The 15,573-nt window shown below is 36.4% G+C and overlaps 2 protein-coding genes across 9 annotated transcripts in view; one reads left to right on the top strand and one right to left on the bottom strand.

The window, feature by feature from the left end:
* PLCE1 (phospholipase C epsilon 1) overlaps positions 1-2,974 on the top strand; it is a 249,379-nt gene extending 246,405 nt beyond the window's left edge. The window contains exon 32 of the mRNA XM_045568895.1: positions 2,577-2,974. The gene's annotated coding sequence lies outside the window, so the exon portion shown is untranslated. The remainder of the gene's footprint in view (positions 1-2,576) is intronic.
* The window catches only part of NOC3L (NOC3 like DNA replication regulator), a 52,864-nt gene that overhangs the window by 9,728 nt on the left and 27,563 nt on the right, over positions 1-15,573 (bottom strand). For 3 of the 8 annotated variants that reach the window (XR_006739308.1, XR_006739309.1, XR_006739307.1), the window contains exons 14-21: positions 13,977-14,049; positions 13,828-13,891; positions 13,669-13,740; positions 13,140-13,321; positions 11,965-12,093; positions 11,151-11,248; positions 8,700-8,784; positions 7,423-8,357 (exon numbers count right to left, since the gene is read on the bottom strand). Coding sequence is in view for 4 of the 8 variants with exons in the window: in XM_045568891.1 (XP_045424847.1) it covers positions 8,229-8,357; positions 8,700-8,784; positions 11,151-11,248; positions 11,965-12,093; positions 13,140-13,321; positions 13,669-13,740; positions 13,828-13,891; positions 13,977-14,049 (832 nt within the window). In the remaining 4 variants the exon portion in view is untranslated. Of the gene's footprint in view, positions 1-5,142; positions 5,158-6,749; positions 8,358-8,699; positions 8,785-11,150; positions 11,249-11,964; positions 12,094-13,139; positions 13,322-13,668; positions 13,741-13,827; positions 13,892-13,976; positions 14,050-15,573 lie in introns of those variants that run through there. The other 5 variants (XM_045568894.1, XM_045568893.1, XR_006739310.1 and 2 more) reach the window with 4 other exon arrangements.

Genomic DNA, 15,573 nt, shown 5'->3' with positions numbered 1-15,573 from the left:
TCTCGCTCAGGCTGGTCTCGAACTCCTGACCTCGAGCGATCCACCAGAGTAAATTTTTTTTTTTTTTTTTTTTTTTTTTTTTGAGACAGAGTCTCACTTTGTTGCCCGGGCTAGAGTGAGTGCCGTGGCATCAGCCTAGCTCACAGCAACCTCAGACTCCTGGGCTTAAGCGATCCTACTGCCTCAGCCTCCCGAGTAGCTGGGACTACAGGCATGAGCCACCATGCCCGGCTAATTTTTTTGTTTATATATTTTTAGTTGGCCAGATAATTTCTTTCTATTTTTTTAGTAGAGACGGGGTCTCACTCTTGCTCAGGCTGGTCTCGAACTCCTGACCTCGAGCGATCCACCCGCCTCGGCCTCCCAGAGCTAGGATTACAGGTGTGAGCCACCGCGCCCGGCCTCCACCAGAGTAAATTTTATTCTATCTTAAAGCAAATTATTTATATGGGACCTATAAAAGCATGTCCAAACATAAGTTTCTTTTCACTTAGTTTCTTAATGAACCTAAAGGATCATTAAAGACTTTTCACCTGTCCTGTTGCAGTTCTCAGATTTTGAATTCACATGAGACCAGCAGCATAGTGAAGGCACTGCTGCTTATATTACAGAGCTTTGCCATCTATTTTTATCACAATCAGGAATTTTTCGTATAAAATTGCAAAGTTGAAGCAGCTCACAAAGAACTCACTGATACCTCTTGACAGAGCCAAATTTGATTTAGAACAACCCCAAAATAAGCCAAACACATTGAGACCGTGTTTCTACATTTAAGGAGCAACTCCTAAAATAATTGGTGCCCCATACTATGCTTGCAAAACTCTTTCAAAAGAATAGGCAAGGCCAGACACAGATACAGAAAACTATCCCCTCCAAAATATCTGTATATCCATCTAATACAAGAGATCCCATATACAAAGACGCATGAGAAAGAAATCTCACTACTACAGCAACAGTCCACATCACATAGCATCAGATAATAGTATGGGTAGACTAGTGAAGCTCTGAGGAGGTTCAGCACCCTTTTTCTGTTGAATACATCTGGTATGTCAATTTTTAAAGTGTGAGACTCGCTTTCTTTTCTGCCCCAGTGTTGCTAAGAAAATCAGTGCCTCTTCCAAAAGCCAAGTGAGTTTTATGACTAAGCACCAATGTTGAGCGTCTCCACCTTTGAGAAAAATGACTCACCATGGTAGTGGATCTGTGAGCAAACCATTAAGGACAGTGATCAGAATTTAAAATGTTATTTTCCATATCTAGAACTTAGTATCAAATAAATCATAGGTGTGATGTTATACACACCTCTATATTATAACTTCTATAATGATAGAATGAAATTACACTAAGGCTGGTAAATTGGTCATATACTACTCTATGCATAAAGAGCCCTCTATGTACTACAAGATTACATTAAGTACATCAGAATATAACTCCACTAGAAATTGAAATTAAAAATAATATGTATACCATAATGAAGCTGGGTACGGTGGCTTACGCCTGTAATCCTACATTCTGGGAGGCCGAGGTGGGAGGATCGCTTGAGGTCAGGAGTTCCAGACAAGCCTAAGCAAGAATGAGACCCCCATCTCTACTAGAAATAGAAAAAATTACCTAGACAACTAAAAATAGAAACAAAAAATTAGCCAGGTGTGCTTGTGAGCAACTGTAGTCCCAGCTACTCAGGAGGCTGAGGCAGGAGGATCGCTTGAGCCCAGGAGTTTGAGGTTGCTGTGAGCTAGGCTGACGCCACGGCACTCTAGCCCAGGCAACAGAGTGAGACTCTGCCTAAAATAATAATAATAATAATGATAATAATATGTATACTATAACAAACATTGCTAATGGCTTATGTTTTAGGAGAATGGGGGAGGGTGACAGTGAGGTAGATGATTGCCTTTCGATTCAATTTCCCTGTAGCAAGCAGACATTTACAATCATTCAGTTGACTTCACATTGCTTAATGCTGGGAAAGCTCATCTTTAAAAACTGCCACTGGTGTATCTATGGGGATTTACATCCCATGTTATGACCTCCTTTACCATGTGTTGCCAAGAAAGAGCACTTGTTTGTTCTTTTTAAAAGGCGGGGGGGCCTTTCTGTATATACTCATAAGAAAGTAAGTTTAAGTATTTTTGCTACTTTCTGAGTGGCATATTTCATGTTATTTGTTATAAAATGATCATTTCTAAAGTTCCAGTAATAACTTAAGAATTTCTAAATAAGTAAACATTCATCTTACTCTTATCTGAATAGATACATATTTACTTGAAGGAATTCCACCTTTTCTTAAAGTTGAATGATTTTTTTTTCAAATATTGAATGATTTGGATGTGATTTAAAAAAAACAAAAACAAAAAACTTTCCAAAGAATCTAGTGTTCTAGGGAAGAAATAATCTAAGGTTCTACCTCCCAGGAACACTATGTTCTAACATTGTGAGTTCAAAGCAAACAGCCTCTTGCCCAAACTTAGCCACCAGAGCTATAGGTTTCTGTTGGTTGAACCCTTGCTATACTATAAATGTTTCTGTTTCTTCATTTTCAATATACTAATAAGCCTGTGTGTACAACATTACAGGTGAAGATCTTTCAGCAAGAAGTTAAAGTCAAGAGTGAACATGGTGAAAACAAATATAATTTCATTAGACTTTAAACTGGAAACTGATGATTTTGGAATTGAAGCCCTCTTCACATGTGAGGTTCATGCTGAGGACAAGCAAAATGGCACAGGGCTAACAGCTACCAACCAATTGATGAATGAAGCAAAGAAGCCCAGGGGATTGACATTTTACAAGTGTCAGCAGTTGGAAAAACCATCTGTAACCTGGTAATAATTGATTTAGAACAAGGGTCACACTTTTTGCCTGTAATTTGTTGCAACTAAACTCTCCCGTTGTAGTACAAAGCAGCCATAGATAATACGTACATGAGTAAACATGGCTGTATTCCAATAAAACTTTATTTGTAGATACAAATTGGAATTTCATATAATTTTCACAATACAAATATTCTTTTGATTTTTTTAATCATTTAAAAATGTAAAAACTGTTCTAAGTTCAGGGGCCATACAAAAATAGGTAGCAGGCTGGATTTGGCCCAAGGGCCATAATTTGTCAACCTGACTTACAGAACTGGGCACAAGAGGCACAGAGGTCTGAAAACAAGAAAGCTAGTTTAGCCATATTTTATGGCTCAGATGGGAAACTTGGGCATTGTAAATGTGAATATGTCCCATAAGATTCATTAAAAGCAATTCAATTTAGTTCCTATATTGTGTACAATAGTGCACGCTTCTTTAGGATTTCTTTTTACATATAGAAATATTTGTTTTTTAAAAAAGTTATTGCTTATATATTCACAGATTATTCCATTTTTGGTTTTCACAAAATGAATTTAGAATGATGTATAATTTAATATCTACTGAGTTGTGGTGTCTTAAGAAACCTAACCATTTTTTAAAAGCAAAAGTAGACTGAGTTGGTGTTCAAGGTGAATTTATTTATTTTGCAAGGTTTGAACTGACACTGTACTTATCTATTTATTATACATAGCTTTCTTAATATTGCTATGGATTAGAGGCATTAGTAGTTCTATTTGAAGACAAACTTCTAAAAGGAAAATGTGTGCTCTGGACATCTGAAATGGACTAGACTTTCATGTACAATAGCTTCATCTTCATTTCTGATTGACTAAAGAGATAATCACAAATGAAATGATCCAAGTCATATTTGTCATTTAATGTAAATTATTTTTAAAACCTTGCTGTACAACACTATCAACTAAGTGTAAAGGATTCTTCTTACTCTTGGTATAAAGCAAATTATGGCTTTAAAAGTAAATAAAGTAAACTCCAAACTTTATCTTCCATTGGTTTCATTAAATTTTAAGACATTTTTCTTTGAATTATAAAACATACTAAGAATCCTAACCTTTGCTTTGAGAAGTCTTTTTTTACTGGTTATAAAAATGAATAAAATAATCCCCATGCCTTTTGCATATTTTAAAAACAGAAGTGTTAAAAATACACCCCAGCTTTCATGTCATTGGAAGTTCTGAGTCAAAGCCTTAATACTGGAAGAACTACCACTTTCTTGTTAACAGAATTCAAGCTATACCAGTTTGATGATGCAATTTGTACAGTATTACAGGTTTCCTTTTAGATCAGTCTCTAACAAATGCACAATGCTGCCCCATTTTTAAAAATATTTTGGAAACACTTTATCAAACCTCTATAAACTAAGAGGCCAAATGGTTTGGCTTACCATGGGTTGAAAACCGAGTTACTGATCTAACTGGCTAGAGCCAAAACTGTGCAGAGTAATGAGATGAAAAACAAGACCAGTCTCTCTAGGTTTATCATTTGGCTTTGACGCTTTCTAAACTCTGCCCCACCTGACTCCTGTGGCCTTTAACACAGTTGATTTGGCTACAGCACAAATCTGAAAATTACTCTGAGACTGAATGTGAGACTAGGTTATTTAGCAAATGAGAAAATCCAGCCTATTGCCTATGCTGCAGCCCAACTTGGTTGTATATCACATTTTGAGGTAAAAGTACATAATTTATTACATTTGTGCCTTTGGGATTTTAGGAAGGACACATTGCTTAAAAATGTAAAGGGTCTATTCTACTTCTATATTACAAATGACCAGCACAACCTATGTTTGCTGAAAATTTTAATTTAAAGCTTATCTGACTTATACAGCTGTATTAGTATACAAAATGAAAGAAATTACCCAAAATAGCCACTAGGGCTATACCCACCCACTACCATTTCATTTTTTTTAGGCTACAAGAAATCTAGGTAGCAAACTCTTACCAGTAAAGTTGATATAGAAAAGAATTTAAATATGCAAGCTGGGTTTATTATAATAATTTAAGAAGCATTACTAGGGTGGGGCCTGGTGACTCATACCTGTAATCCTAGCACTCTGGGAGGCCAAGGCGGGAGGATCACTTGCAGTCAGGAGTTCAAGACCAAACGAGACCCCACCTCTACAAAAATCAGAGAAATTAGCCCGGCATGGTGACACATGGCCTATAGTCCCAGCTACTTAGGAGGCTGAGGCAGGAGGATCACTTGAGCCTAGGAGTTTGAGGTTGCAGCAGTGAGCTATGATGACACACCACTGCACTCTAGCTGCGACGACAGAGCAAGTCTATTTCAAAAAAAAAAAAAAAAAAAGAAACGAGCATGAATTCTGTCACTCTGTTAGGTGGTGCTTTTAAAAAAATCTATCTGGCAAGAAAGAATTAGTGTAAGAATCAAATGTGATATGTGATGCTGGAAGTAATGGAGATTAACTTCTTCTCAGTCACCTGTTCATCTGGAATTGGTTGTTTTGCAAAATAATGTAAGATTCTTGAGGGTGTTAAGGGAATTAGGGATAGCTGGAGATAAATCTGTAGGAGTAACAATACTATCTGGGCAGATAGTACTTACCATGTTGAAGTAAAGCCTCTTTTCATGTCATCCTTACCAAGTAAAAGTTATTTACAACTTCTCCAGTTGGCAGTAAACCTGGAGTCTAGACTCAAAAGCTGAGTAAAGTGGCTTGTTTTTAATCCAATTTGCTTTCATAAAGGCCTTCCATCTCAATGGCTCTGGAGATGCTGGCGGCTCATTAATGAAAGAGGGCCCCCTTACTGGTTTCCCTTTTTAAACTACTTCTTCCCCTTCCTCTCTTCTCTCCCCTTCCAGTACCTCTATAGACCTCTCCTCCTCTGCCCAGACACCCACAGGCCTTGTTTAATTCTGAAAAATAATCAGGGCTTGCTCACCAGTCCATTAAGATTGACTTAGCTCCAAAACACAAAGTTCCCCAACTATGCTTCCATGCCAATAAATAAGAGTAGGATTTTACTGCCTGGTATCTTTGGTCTTATACTGGCAGAGTAAGAGGCAGCCTACAGGGAAAGTGCTCCCAAGGTAGCAGTTTGACACCTTTTCAGTTGCTTCTCTCAAATCAGCAGTGAGGCCAGCAAAGTGAATACGTGAGCCCCCAAAACATTAGAAAAGGGAGATTGCCTCTTACACAAAATCGAGACTTTGGTTAATATTTCCATGATCTATTGTTAATAATTTATGTGTTCTCTGCATCTCTATGTATCAACTTCCTAAAAACAATTCTTGGCTGATGGCTAAGGATTCTGACATAGGAATACCTGAAATAAGTTATATTTGAATTACGTACTGAATCTCCATGATTACCAAGCTATTCTTATATATCTCCTAGATTCTAAACAAACTAAGCCCATGCCTGCCACCAAGCAGTCCTCTGAAACTTTGCCTACTTCAGATGAAATAGGACTCTATAAACTTTTCAAACAACTCATTCTGACGCTGAATTGGGTAATGTTGCATTTTTAAAAAGTGTTGTATGAATGATTTATGAAAGATTACAGGAAGACTGAGGCTATGTCTTACGCCCATTATTACCCCACGTCACTTTTAAGTGCCTAGCATAGTGCTAAGTACACAGTAGGTGCTCAATATTTGTCTAGCTAAAAAAAAAATTACAGCTGTAGCTTAGTATAGCCTCAGTGTGTGTGTGTGTGTTTGTGAGTGATTACTAACGACTACAACATTTAGTTCTGAAAATGAAATTCATCAATATAAGGTTATATAAATTAATGCACAAATATATTTCATCCTCAAATTCACATAGGATATTCAGATACCAGGTGAGTAATTTTATAGTCCTACTGCAATTCTCTATTTTAACAAGAAAGTTAAAGCATAACACAGGTCTATTTTTAAACTGATTTTTCACCTTAACTACAGTCTCTGCTACCAAACTGAGGTACAAATGTATTTGTATATGTTTGGAAAATAAACGATTTATGACATGTATTGGTCACTTGTGCTCTGATGGGGACAGAACCTTTGGTTATCCACACAAATATTAATAACATTCCTAGATTTTGTTTTATATCTAAAAGGTGAGTTAAAAGTAAATATTAAATGTCGAATCATACCTTTCCCATTAAACCATCAAGCTGAAAAAGTCTGACCTCAGAAACACTTTTAAGAATGTGTAAAATGTGTAGCATGTAAGAATATGCTAAAAGACAGACATGTACTGTTAAGCAGATATCCCCCCCTCTGCTGGAACGGTAAAGGAATTTTCTATTTTCATTTACTTCATCAGAAAAAAGAGGTCTAAGCTCCAGGCCAAAATAATTGGCTTCTATGGCTTCGAAGCAATAAGAGATCTAGTAGGACTACTGGGTATTTTTTTAAAAAATTCCCTCATCACAAAAATAGGAAACAGAGAAAACAGCTGTTTTATTTAACTATTCACAGTAGAGAATATTTATAAACTGGTCACTGAAACATGCATTTCATAGGCCATTCCTAGAATATGGGAATAGCTGTTACATAAAATACTGCTTTACAATTATAAAAAAAAAGCATATTTTACCTGTTGAGGGCAGAGGGGAGCCCCTCACTGGGTACCCATCCTTTGTCCCTGGAACAGAATGGTAAAGTCTTGGACTTGGTTCTTCTGCCTTGGAGCAACTCTTCCCCCATCACCCTTCAGGGCATGTGAGAAAATGCAAAGAACTTCAAATAGACTCAATCACTTTCAAACTTTCTTTGAAAGTAGCCATAATAAATACTCATTCCTTTTTAAAAAGGCCTAATTAGCTTACTTCTTGAGGTGTATCAGCAAAAGCCAATAAACCTGAGTCCAATTTTTCCTCAAAAATCTTCATAAAAATATATTCACTCAAATTTAAAATGTTTCTTATTTCCATCTGTAGTGTTGGAATAAAAATAATATCTATTTAATTTTAAAGAGTATTTAGTTATAAACAGTAGGTAAATGGCAAAAAGTATTCTCACGGTCTTGATTTTTCTGTGCTCTATGCCCTAATTTTAATATAGCAACTGCATTTCAGTAAGATCCAGTCCATTTCAGTAAGATTTTGGTTTTCAAACTATAATTTAATATGTACATGAAGTTTTAAAAAGTCAGCATCTTAATGAAAGAAATTTCCAAATACTGGGGGGGAAATGGCTTTCAATCTCCTTAACAAAATGACATTTTCAGATCTGGGGCAGAACCCTGTGCCGTACAAAAAAGGGTAATTCTTCCTTCCCTTCCTCATCATTCTTAAGAAGTTCTCCTTGTATAAAAAGAAAAGGTCCTGAGGTAACAACTCATCTTTATGTGAATCTGCACACACACACATATATAAGAAATTCCACTGACTCTTCATTCTTCTACTGTAGTGATGTTTCCAAATATTTGGTAAAATCCAGGGGCGACTGAGTAACAACCTCATTGCAATGTCTGTTGATTAGCTGATTTAAATCTTCATTCAAAAATGAATCTCCTTGTAACACTTTACTCTGGAAAAATATTAAAGTACAAGTTAAAAGTTACGGATGCCATAAGCAAAAGCCAAGCTGTGAGCAAAGCTGAAAATGGCAATAGCTGACACCAACACATGAAACATAACAGTGACAGATGCTTGGTCAGATCTTGGGCATATCCTATATCGAATGACCAGTCTCATGACCATTTCTGAAGATTCCAACCTCATGCCTCCATCCTACCATCAACTCCTAAACATGAGAAAAAAAAAAAAACCTACCTATAAAACAATAAAGCAAAAGCTGGAGTTAGAGTTACTCAGACATACTAATTTAGTTTTTATTTCATCTTTTAAAAAAATGAAAACTATCACAAACCTTCACTTTGGAGTTTGAAGATTCAACAGGAGGATTGAATGTCATTGCTGCCATGCTATAGGCCTCAAAAAGTTCAGCAGCAGATCTATAATCACAAATGTAAAAAAATGTAAAGATACCAAATCTGTGTAACTCAAAAAATTAGATTATACCCAGAGAATGACTAATTTTTCTAAATCCATATATTAAGGTATAATATAGTCCTGCATTTGAAACTAAGCAAGCCATGCACTTAAAAGAAATCCTAAATTCCCATGTAATGTCAATATTATTCAACAAAATCCACCTCAGAGCGGTCTGGTATACATTTAGAAATATAGGCAAGGAGCACAGAGAGAAAGTGAACCTGAAGACCTCCAATTCAGTGTGATCAAATCCTCAATCATAGTTATGTGAATTATATGCAACTAAGTCTAACCTAGTCATGGCAGCCAAAGGAGCATGGAGTTACCCTTCATGGACTTCAAACAGAGCTCAACCCTTTAGCTCTTGGCCTGGATGAAACACAAGCAGAGGCCATTCAGAACAGAATACACATCTATATCTCTGGCATGTAAACGAATCCTTAACAATTTGGGGTTAATTCACATTCTCCTGAGGAGATGGGCAAGGGCCTACAAAGGTTGCGATTAGGCTCACATCCGAAGCTCCATTCTGCAGAAGGTCACTATGAGTCTCCTTTCTCAAGCCACTGGGATAAACCCATTCCTCATCTTTCTCCAGAAAAGGAAACATCTGGCATAAAAGAGGCAAATGTTCAAGATGGCTAAGGGAAACATGCTGGAAACTGATTGTTAAAAAGAAGAGTGACAAAGAACTGTTTTCTCCCTTTTTCCCCCTTTTCAAAAACAAGGGCAGGGTAAGGAAGGGGGATAGTGGGAAGTTAGAGGGAAGGAAAAGGTAAGTGGCCATTTTATTATTTAATAATACCAAAAGTTATTTCTATCCTACCCAGAAGGAAAGGGTTTATGGAAAACTGTAACATTCATGTCTCATGTAGAGGGGCAGTAGCTGACCTACTGCCTTTAAAAATACAGACCACTGTTACCAAATCTCCAGCATTTCAAGAGAAGCTGGAAATAAATTTTAGGTGAATTCTTCCAGTATTTCAAAGACAACAACTAATTCAATTTTTGTTCAAACTCTCAAGAGGCCAGAAAATCAGCCTGACCTACAGGTCACTGATTAAAGAAACCAGTGAGCTTGCAAAGGGAAAAATCTACAGCAAAACGTTAATTCTGAGTGGTGAGTACATTGCAAGGAGGTATGGTCTGAACGTGTCCTCTCCCAAACTTACGTGTTGAAACGCAATAGGCCCATGTGAGGACTTTAAGAGGTGATTAGGACATGAGGGCTCCTCCCTCCTGAATGGGATTAAGGCCTTTGGCCCTGTTCCGCCTGTCCCTTCTGCCATGTGAGGACTGTGTTTCTCCCCTCTGTAAGATGCAGCAACAAGGTGCCATCTTGGAAGCAGACAGCAGCCTCCACCAGTCAACTAAACCTACTGATACCTTGATTTTGGACTTTCCAGCCTCTAAAACTGTAAGAAAGTAAATTTCTGTTCTTTATAAATTACCCAGTCTCTGGCATTTTTTATAGCAGCATAAACGGACTAAAACACCATGTTATCTTTCATACCATTTTCCCTTCTTTTCTGTATAACTGAAGTATTTCCTAACTGATTTTATGTGAAAAAAGATAATTAGTGTTTTTTTAACTTTTCTGTACTTGTGAAAATTTTCAAAATAAAAAGTTCAGTTAGCTGGGCATGTTGACACCTGCCTATAGTCCCAGCTACTCAAGAGCTGAGGCAGGAGGATACCTTCAGCCTGTAAGTTCAAGGCTATAGTGAGCTATGATCACACCACTGCAGCCTGGGCAACACAGTGAGACCCTGTCTCTGCTGGAAGTACCCATCCAAGTTTCCTGTAGGTCAGGAGGCACTCCTGCAAGGGTGAACTGCTGCCCCTCTGGGTGGCAGTGTTCCAAAGCACCTCTTTTCTACTGTCTCCTCATTTTCTCCCTTTCTTGCCCTAACAGGATCATTAAAAGAAAAAAAAAAAAACACACCAAGAAAAGAAAAAGAGGAAGGAAGGAAGCTCACTTTGGTTGTCTCGTGGTTTGTCTTCACATAAAGCAAATATGATGATATTTTATTAATTGTTGAACCTGGGTAATGGTGGGGATTCACTATACTATTCTTTCTACTTTTTTATATGTATCAAACTTTTCATGATTTAAAGAAATGTTTTAGGTGATTATCAAAACTAATAAAATCACAGCCAGCATGTTTTCTCTTTAAAACAATTCAGGAATATGAAGTAAGACCAAATCCAGATACCCAACTGGCACTTCACATTTTGTAATATATTACTTTATAAAACAGACTCTCATAGTAATGGCCATCAGTTGAATTCTGTAGTTTTAGAATAAGGCAATACTATATACTACCTTCGGCTCAACTCCGGTTTGAGTGCTTCGGAGCCTTCAGAAGGTGCTCCGGCGATCAGGTGAGATGCAAATCTCTGCACTACGGGATGATAATGTCTCTGAAGAAGAAACAAGTCAACCATAGTTTCCACAGATCAGTACTTCACAAAACACTAACTACAGCAAAGATTTTAACAAAATTAAACCATTTAAAAATATATATATGTACATATGTACAGTATATGTAATCCATTAGAAGCACATACCTACAGAAATAATACTATCTTTGTTCACAGGATTGAAACACAGATCTGTTTAATGACCAAATCATTAGTGACATAGCTTAATCTTGCTTTTATAGTATAAAAAGAAAAGCAATTTCTATTTCAGAGTGAAAAAAGTTAGTTTACAACAGGTTACCTGACACTTATATTTTTTATACATCTCACTCTAATGCTGCCCATAATGTAGGATCGCTATATAGATGAAACCATCTTGAAACTGGGCCTACTGAAGTATCCTTGGATAGGACTCAATACAAATGTACCTGATAACAAATCCTCTTCTATTCTGAATAGCGTTAGGGAAAGATTTCAATGAATCTTCCACAAAATGTCATTTTCTGCTTCCTTAGAAAATGTACCTCAATAGCTTAAAGAATAGTAAAAGTAAAATATCACATATTAAATCAAGAATTCTAAAAAAGGCAGCCACAGAACAAAATATGTAACATAATTAAGTACTCTGGAAATAATAACTATTAACGGAAAAACTGGGAAAAAAAAAAAAGCCACTCACATACCAAACCAACCAACCAACCCAGGACTCCTCTTACCCGCAGGGCATGCAATTCCCACAGCGCCGTGTTCTGAGCATTACAGTACTCGGGCTCATCCAGCTCAGGGAGGAAAACCCCACTTCCCTGAGATTCATTGTCAAGTAACAAATCTGTTTTTGGGAAAGTCTGCAAAAACGTCACATAAAAAGGAGGATTAATTAAATTAACATTGTTAATTTAAAGGATATTACTGGTCTGTGCTTGTGTTTGCATTTAAATTTATGGTTGTATTAAGAGCTATAACATCTTTATATCTAGTTTTAATAAAAAACAATTTAAATTTATATCACACAAGAGCAAGAATTACAAATGAATGTTTTATCTTGGCTTGCTTTGAATAGAATATATTTTATCCTGCAAAAGAAAATGTATTCTTTTTACCCTGTAGTCCCACTTTTAAGGAATCCTACAGAAACAGTTATATACATGTATAAAGATATTCACTATAGCATCATTTGTAATAGCAAAAAAAGAAATAACGTATATCCATCAAGAGAAACAGAAAGAAGCGTAAAAGCCAGACTGCCTAGATTAGAATCCCACCTCTACCACTTACTAGTAGTACCATGTCCTCTCTGGATCTCAATTTTCCCATCTGTAAAATGGGAACACTAATAGTAGCTACCTCAGAATCATAAAAATTAAGTGAGTTTATTTTTATAAAGCATTTCTAACCGTGGCAGGGACATAGTTAGAACTATATAAGTATTAGTTAAACAAAGAACCAAATAAACTCGACAGTCATTACAGAGGTAAAGTAATGATATTTACAGTGACATGAAAATGTGTCTACCACAATTAAGCGCTAAAAAAATAAGCTACAGAGTGATAAAGTACAGCACAATCCACTTTCCATTAAAAAAGGTTGTCTTGTTTGTGGGTGTGTGTAGTGTATGTGTTTATACATAAATTTTTAAAAATTCATCTGGATGGATACCCACCAAATAATAAATGGATCCCCACCTAATGGCACCCTAGGAGAATGTCAATAGCTATAGAATGCTTTCCCTTTCATAATTTTATGTACTTCTTTTGTCACCTGATTTTGTTACAAGTGTGAATTACTTTTCTAATTAAAATGATAATGTAAAATGGCAAAAAAGACACACATGAAACAAAAAAAATCACTGCACTATAAGCACTTGGCTCTATTCATCTGTATCACTACTCACATGCATTAATATTCTGGTAGTTGCCAAAATGCCAATACTTGAATTTGGAAGAACATGAAGAGCAAGGGTACAAAGGCGCTTGATGAAGGCGAGGGCTCGCTGCTGAGAAACTTGCTTTCGGCGCTTAGTCAGCATAACATCAAGGCACTGGAGTACAGTCTCAACACCTTCATTGGTAGCACCTAAAACAGCAGACATATTCTTCAAGGCTGTTCTCATTATTTTTTTATTATGCAACTTCACTTAACTCCAGAAAAACCCAAGATGAACCGCTGTACTGTCCCAAACCATTTCCCTAACCAGTAAGGTAATGCTGTACTGCTAAGGGGATGCAGTGGGCTGTATCTACTGCATCTCTGGTCAATTCCAAAAGTTCTCCCTCTCCAACTCTTACATAAGATTAAATACAGATGCATGGCATGTTATGTACCAGATCCTATTTCTCATTTGTCATTGACTACAATTCTGGTCATAACACATTCTTAGAAGATAAATAAGTATTAAGGAAACATTATTTAAACATACATACCTGCATGTAACTTGAACAGTGTTTTGTAGAGATGTGTATAGAATTTCATTGGATCAATATTCAGAACATCACCTTTGAAATAACAATAAACAACAGTTACATACGTTATACCTTCAAAGATAAAGCAAACAAAATTTCATTAAAAAAATATCTTATTACCTTGTCCAGAAAGTATATGAAAAGCAGTCTGGACACAGTGAAGACTTTCTTGATAGCTTAGGTCCTTTAAAAAAATATATATATATATAAAGAATGATAATTACCATTTATATCTTTAAAGAAGTAATTCATTAATAGAGTTTACTTACTCCAGACTCAATGAGAGTATGAAGAACTACCAATAAATCATCAAAGAACTCCACATTTATAAGGTGAGCAAACCTAGAATCAAACAAAACTGAATTAACAGATAACCTAAAAGCAGAAATAAAGCAGGTAAAAATTAAGCTTGACTTTAAAACTATATTTTTAATATTCCTTATTTCAAATGTTAGCTATGATGGAGATAATGGCAATTATCGATATTTGTCATTAATTCAGGTTGGGCTTTTTGACAATTCAGACACTGTTGGACACTCTACTCAGTAAGAATAATGAGGCACTAAACAGACTAAAAATACTTAAAAAATACTTTTGCCCTGAGAAAGACGTTGCTAAGAGCCAACAACTTCCTGAGGAAAGTTTACTATGTGTCCAGCACTACTCTAAGTCATAAAAGAAACAGCAGCATCAGCTTCTAAGAAAACAGGTGGTGGGGCCGGGTGCACAGTGGCTCACGCCTATAATCCTAGCACTTTGGGAGGCAGAGGAGGGAGAATCACTTGGAGCCAGAAGTTCAAGACCAGCCTGGGCAACAAAGCAAGAGACCCTGTCTCTATTAAAACTTAGCTAGGCATGGTGGCATGAGACTATAGTCCCAGCTACTCCAGAGGCTGAAGTAGGAGGACTGCTTAAGCCCAGGAGTTCAAGGAAAAAAAAAAAGAAGGAAAGAAAACAGGTGGTAGAGTGGTGGGAAGAGAGAAAGAAGGAAAGATTCTACAATTTATAAGAATATGGACCCTATGACAGCTTTAAATGTAAAATGGAAAGAATACTGGACCTAGTATCTAGCTCAGGCTCTGTTATTAATTACCTATGTGATACTAGGTAAATGTCACTTGACTGTCCTGGACCTCTATTTCTAGAAATAACTAAGAACACCAAATAGGGTTAAAGAGAAAGAATCATCTGAGCTACCAAATGTGAGAGTACTCTTCATACTATATTAGGCATTGAAATAAGTCAGGATATCTCTTCAATATTAGTGAAGAATCTTGGACCCTATGTAAATCTTAGAACAAGACCCTAGAAGTGATATATTCCATGAGTATTAGTACAACTTTTTGGAGAAGGAATTTGGCAGTATTTATCAAAATTTAAAATTAGCATATCCTTTGATCTGGCAATACATGCACACAAGTACACGAAGGTATAGAAGCATTTCCAGTGCAACACAGGGGACTGACCAAATAAAGTATTACATATCCATAAAATGGAGTATTATGAACTTTAAACAAATTAAGTAACCTATACATGCTAACATGGAAAGATACCCAAAGTAACTGTTTACCAAAAAAAGCAAGTTACAGGAGCAAGTTACAGCATAATTCAACTTGTGTGAAAGGCAGGCAGACAGACCTGCATATATATATGGGAGGGGAAACTCGTGATTTTAAATTTCATATTCTTCTGCATTACTTGAACTTTTAAAATGAGCTTGTATTGTTAAAAAAACTTTTTTAAATAAAGGAATTGGTCATTAAAAAAACAAACAGCAGGTCCTATGCATTCTAGGAATAATCTCTTTTCTGACCAGCCTCTCTTTGAAGATTTTCAATTTCAAGGACTACATTACCATATGAGGAA

The sequence above is a fragment of the Lemur catta genome, chromosome 14 (assembly GCF_020740605.2).
Source record: "Lemur catta isolate mLemCat1 chromosome 14, mLemCat1.pri, whole genome shotgun sequence".
Taxonomy (NCBI): Eukaryota; Metazoa; Chordata; class Mammalia; order Primates; family Lemuridae; genus Lemur; species Lemur catta.
This window is presented reverse-complemented; position numbering and strand designations above follow the sequence as displayed.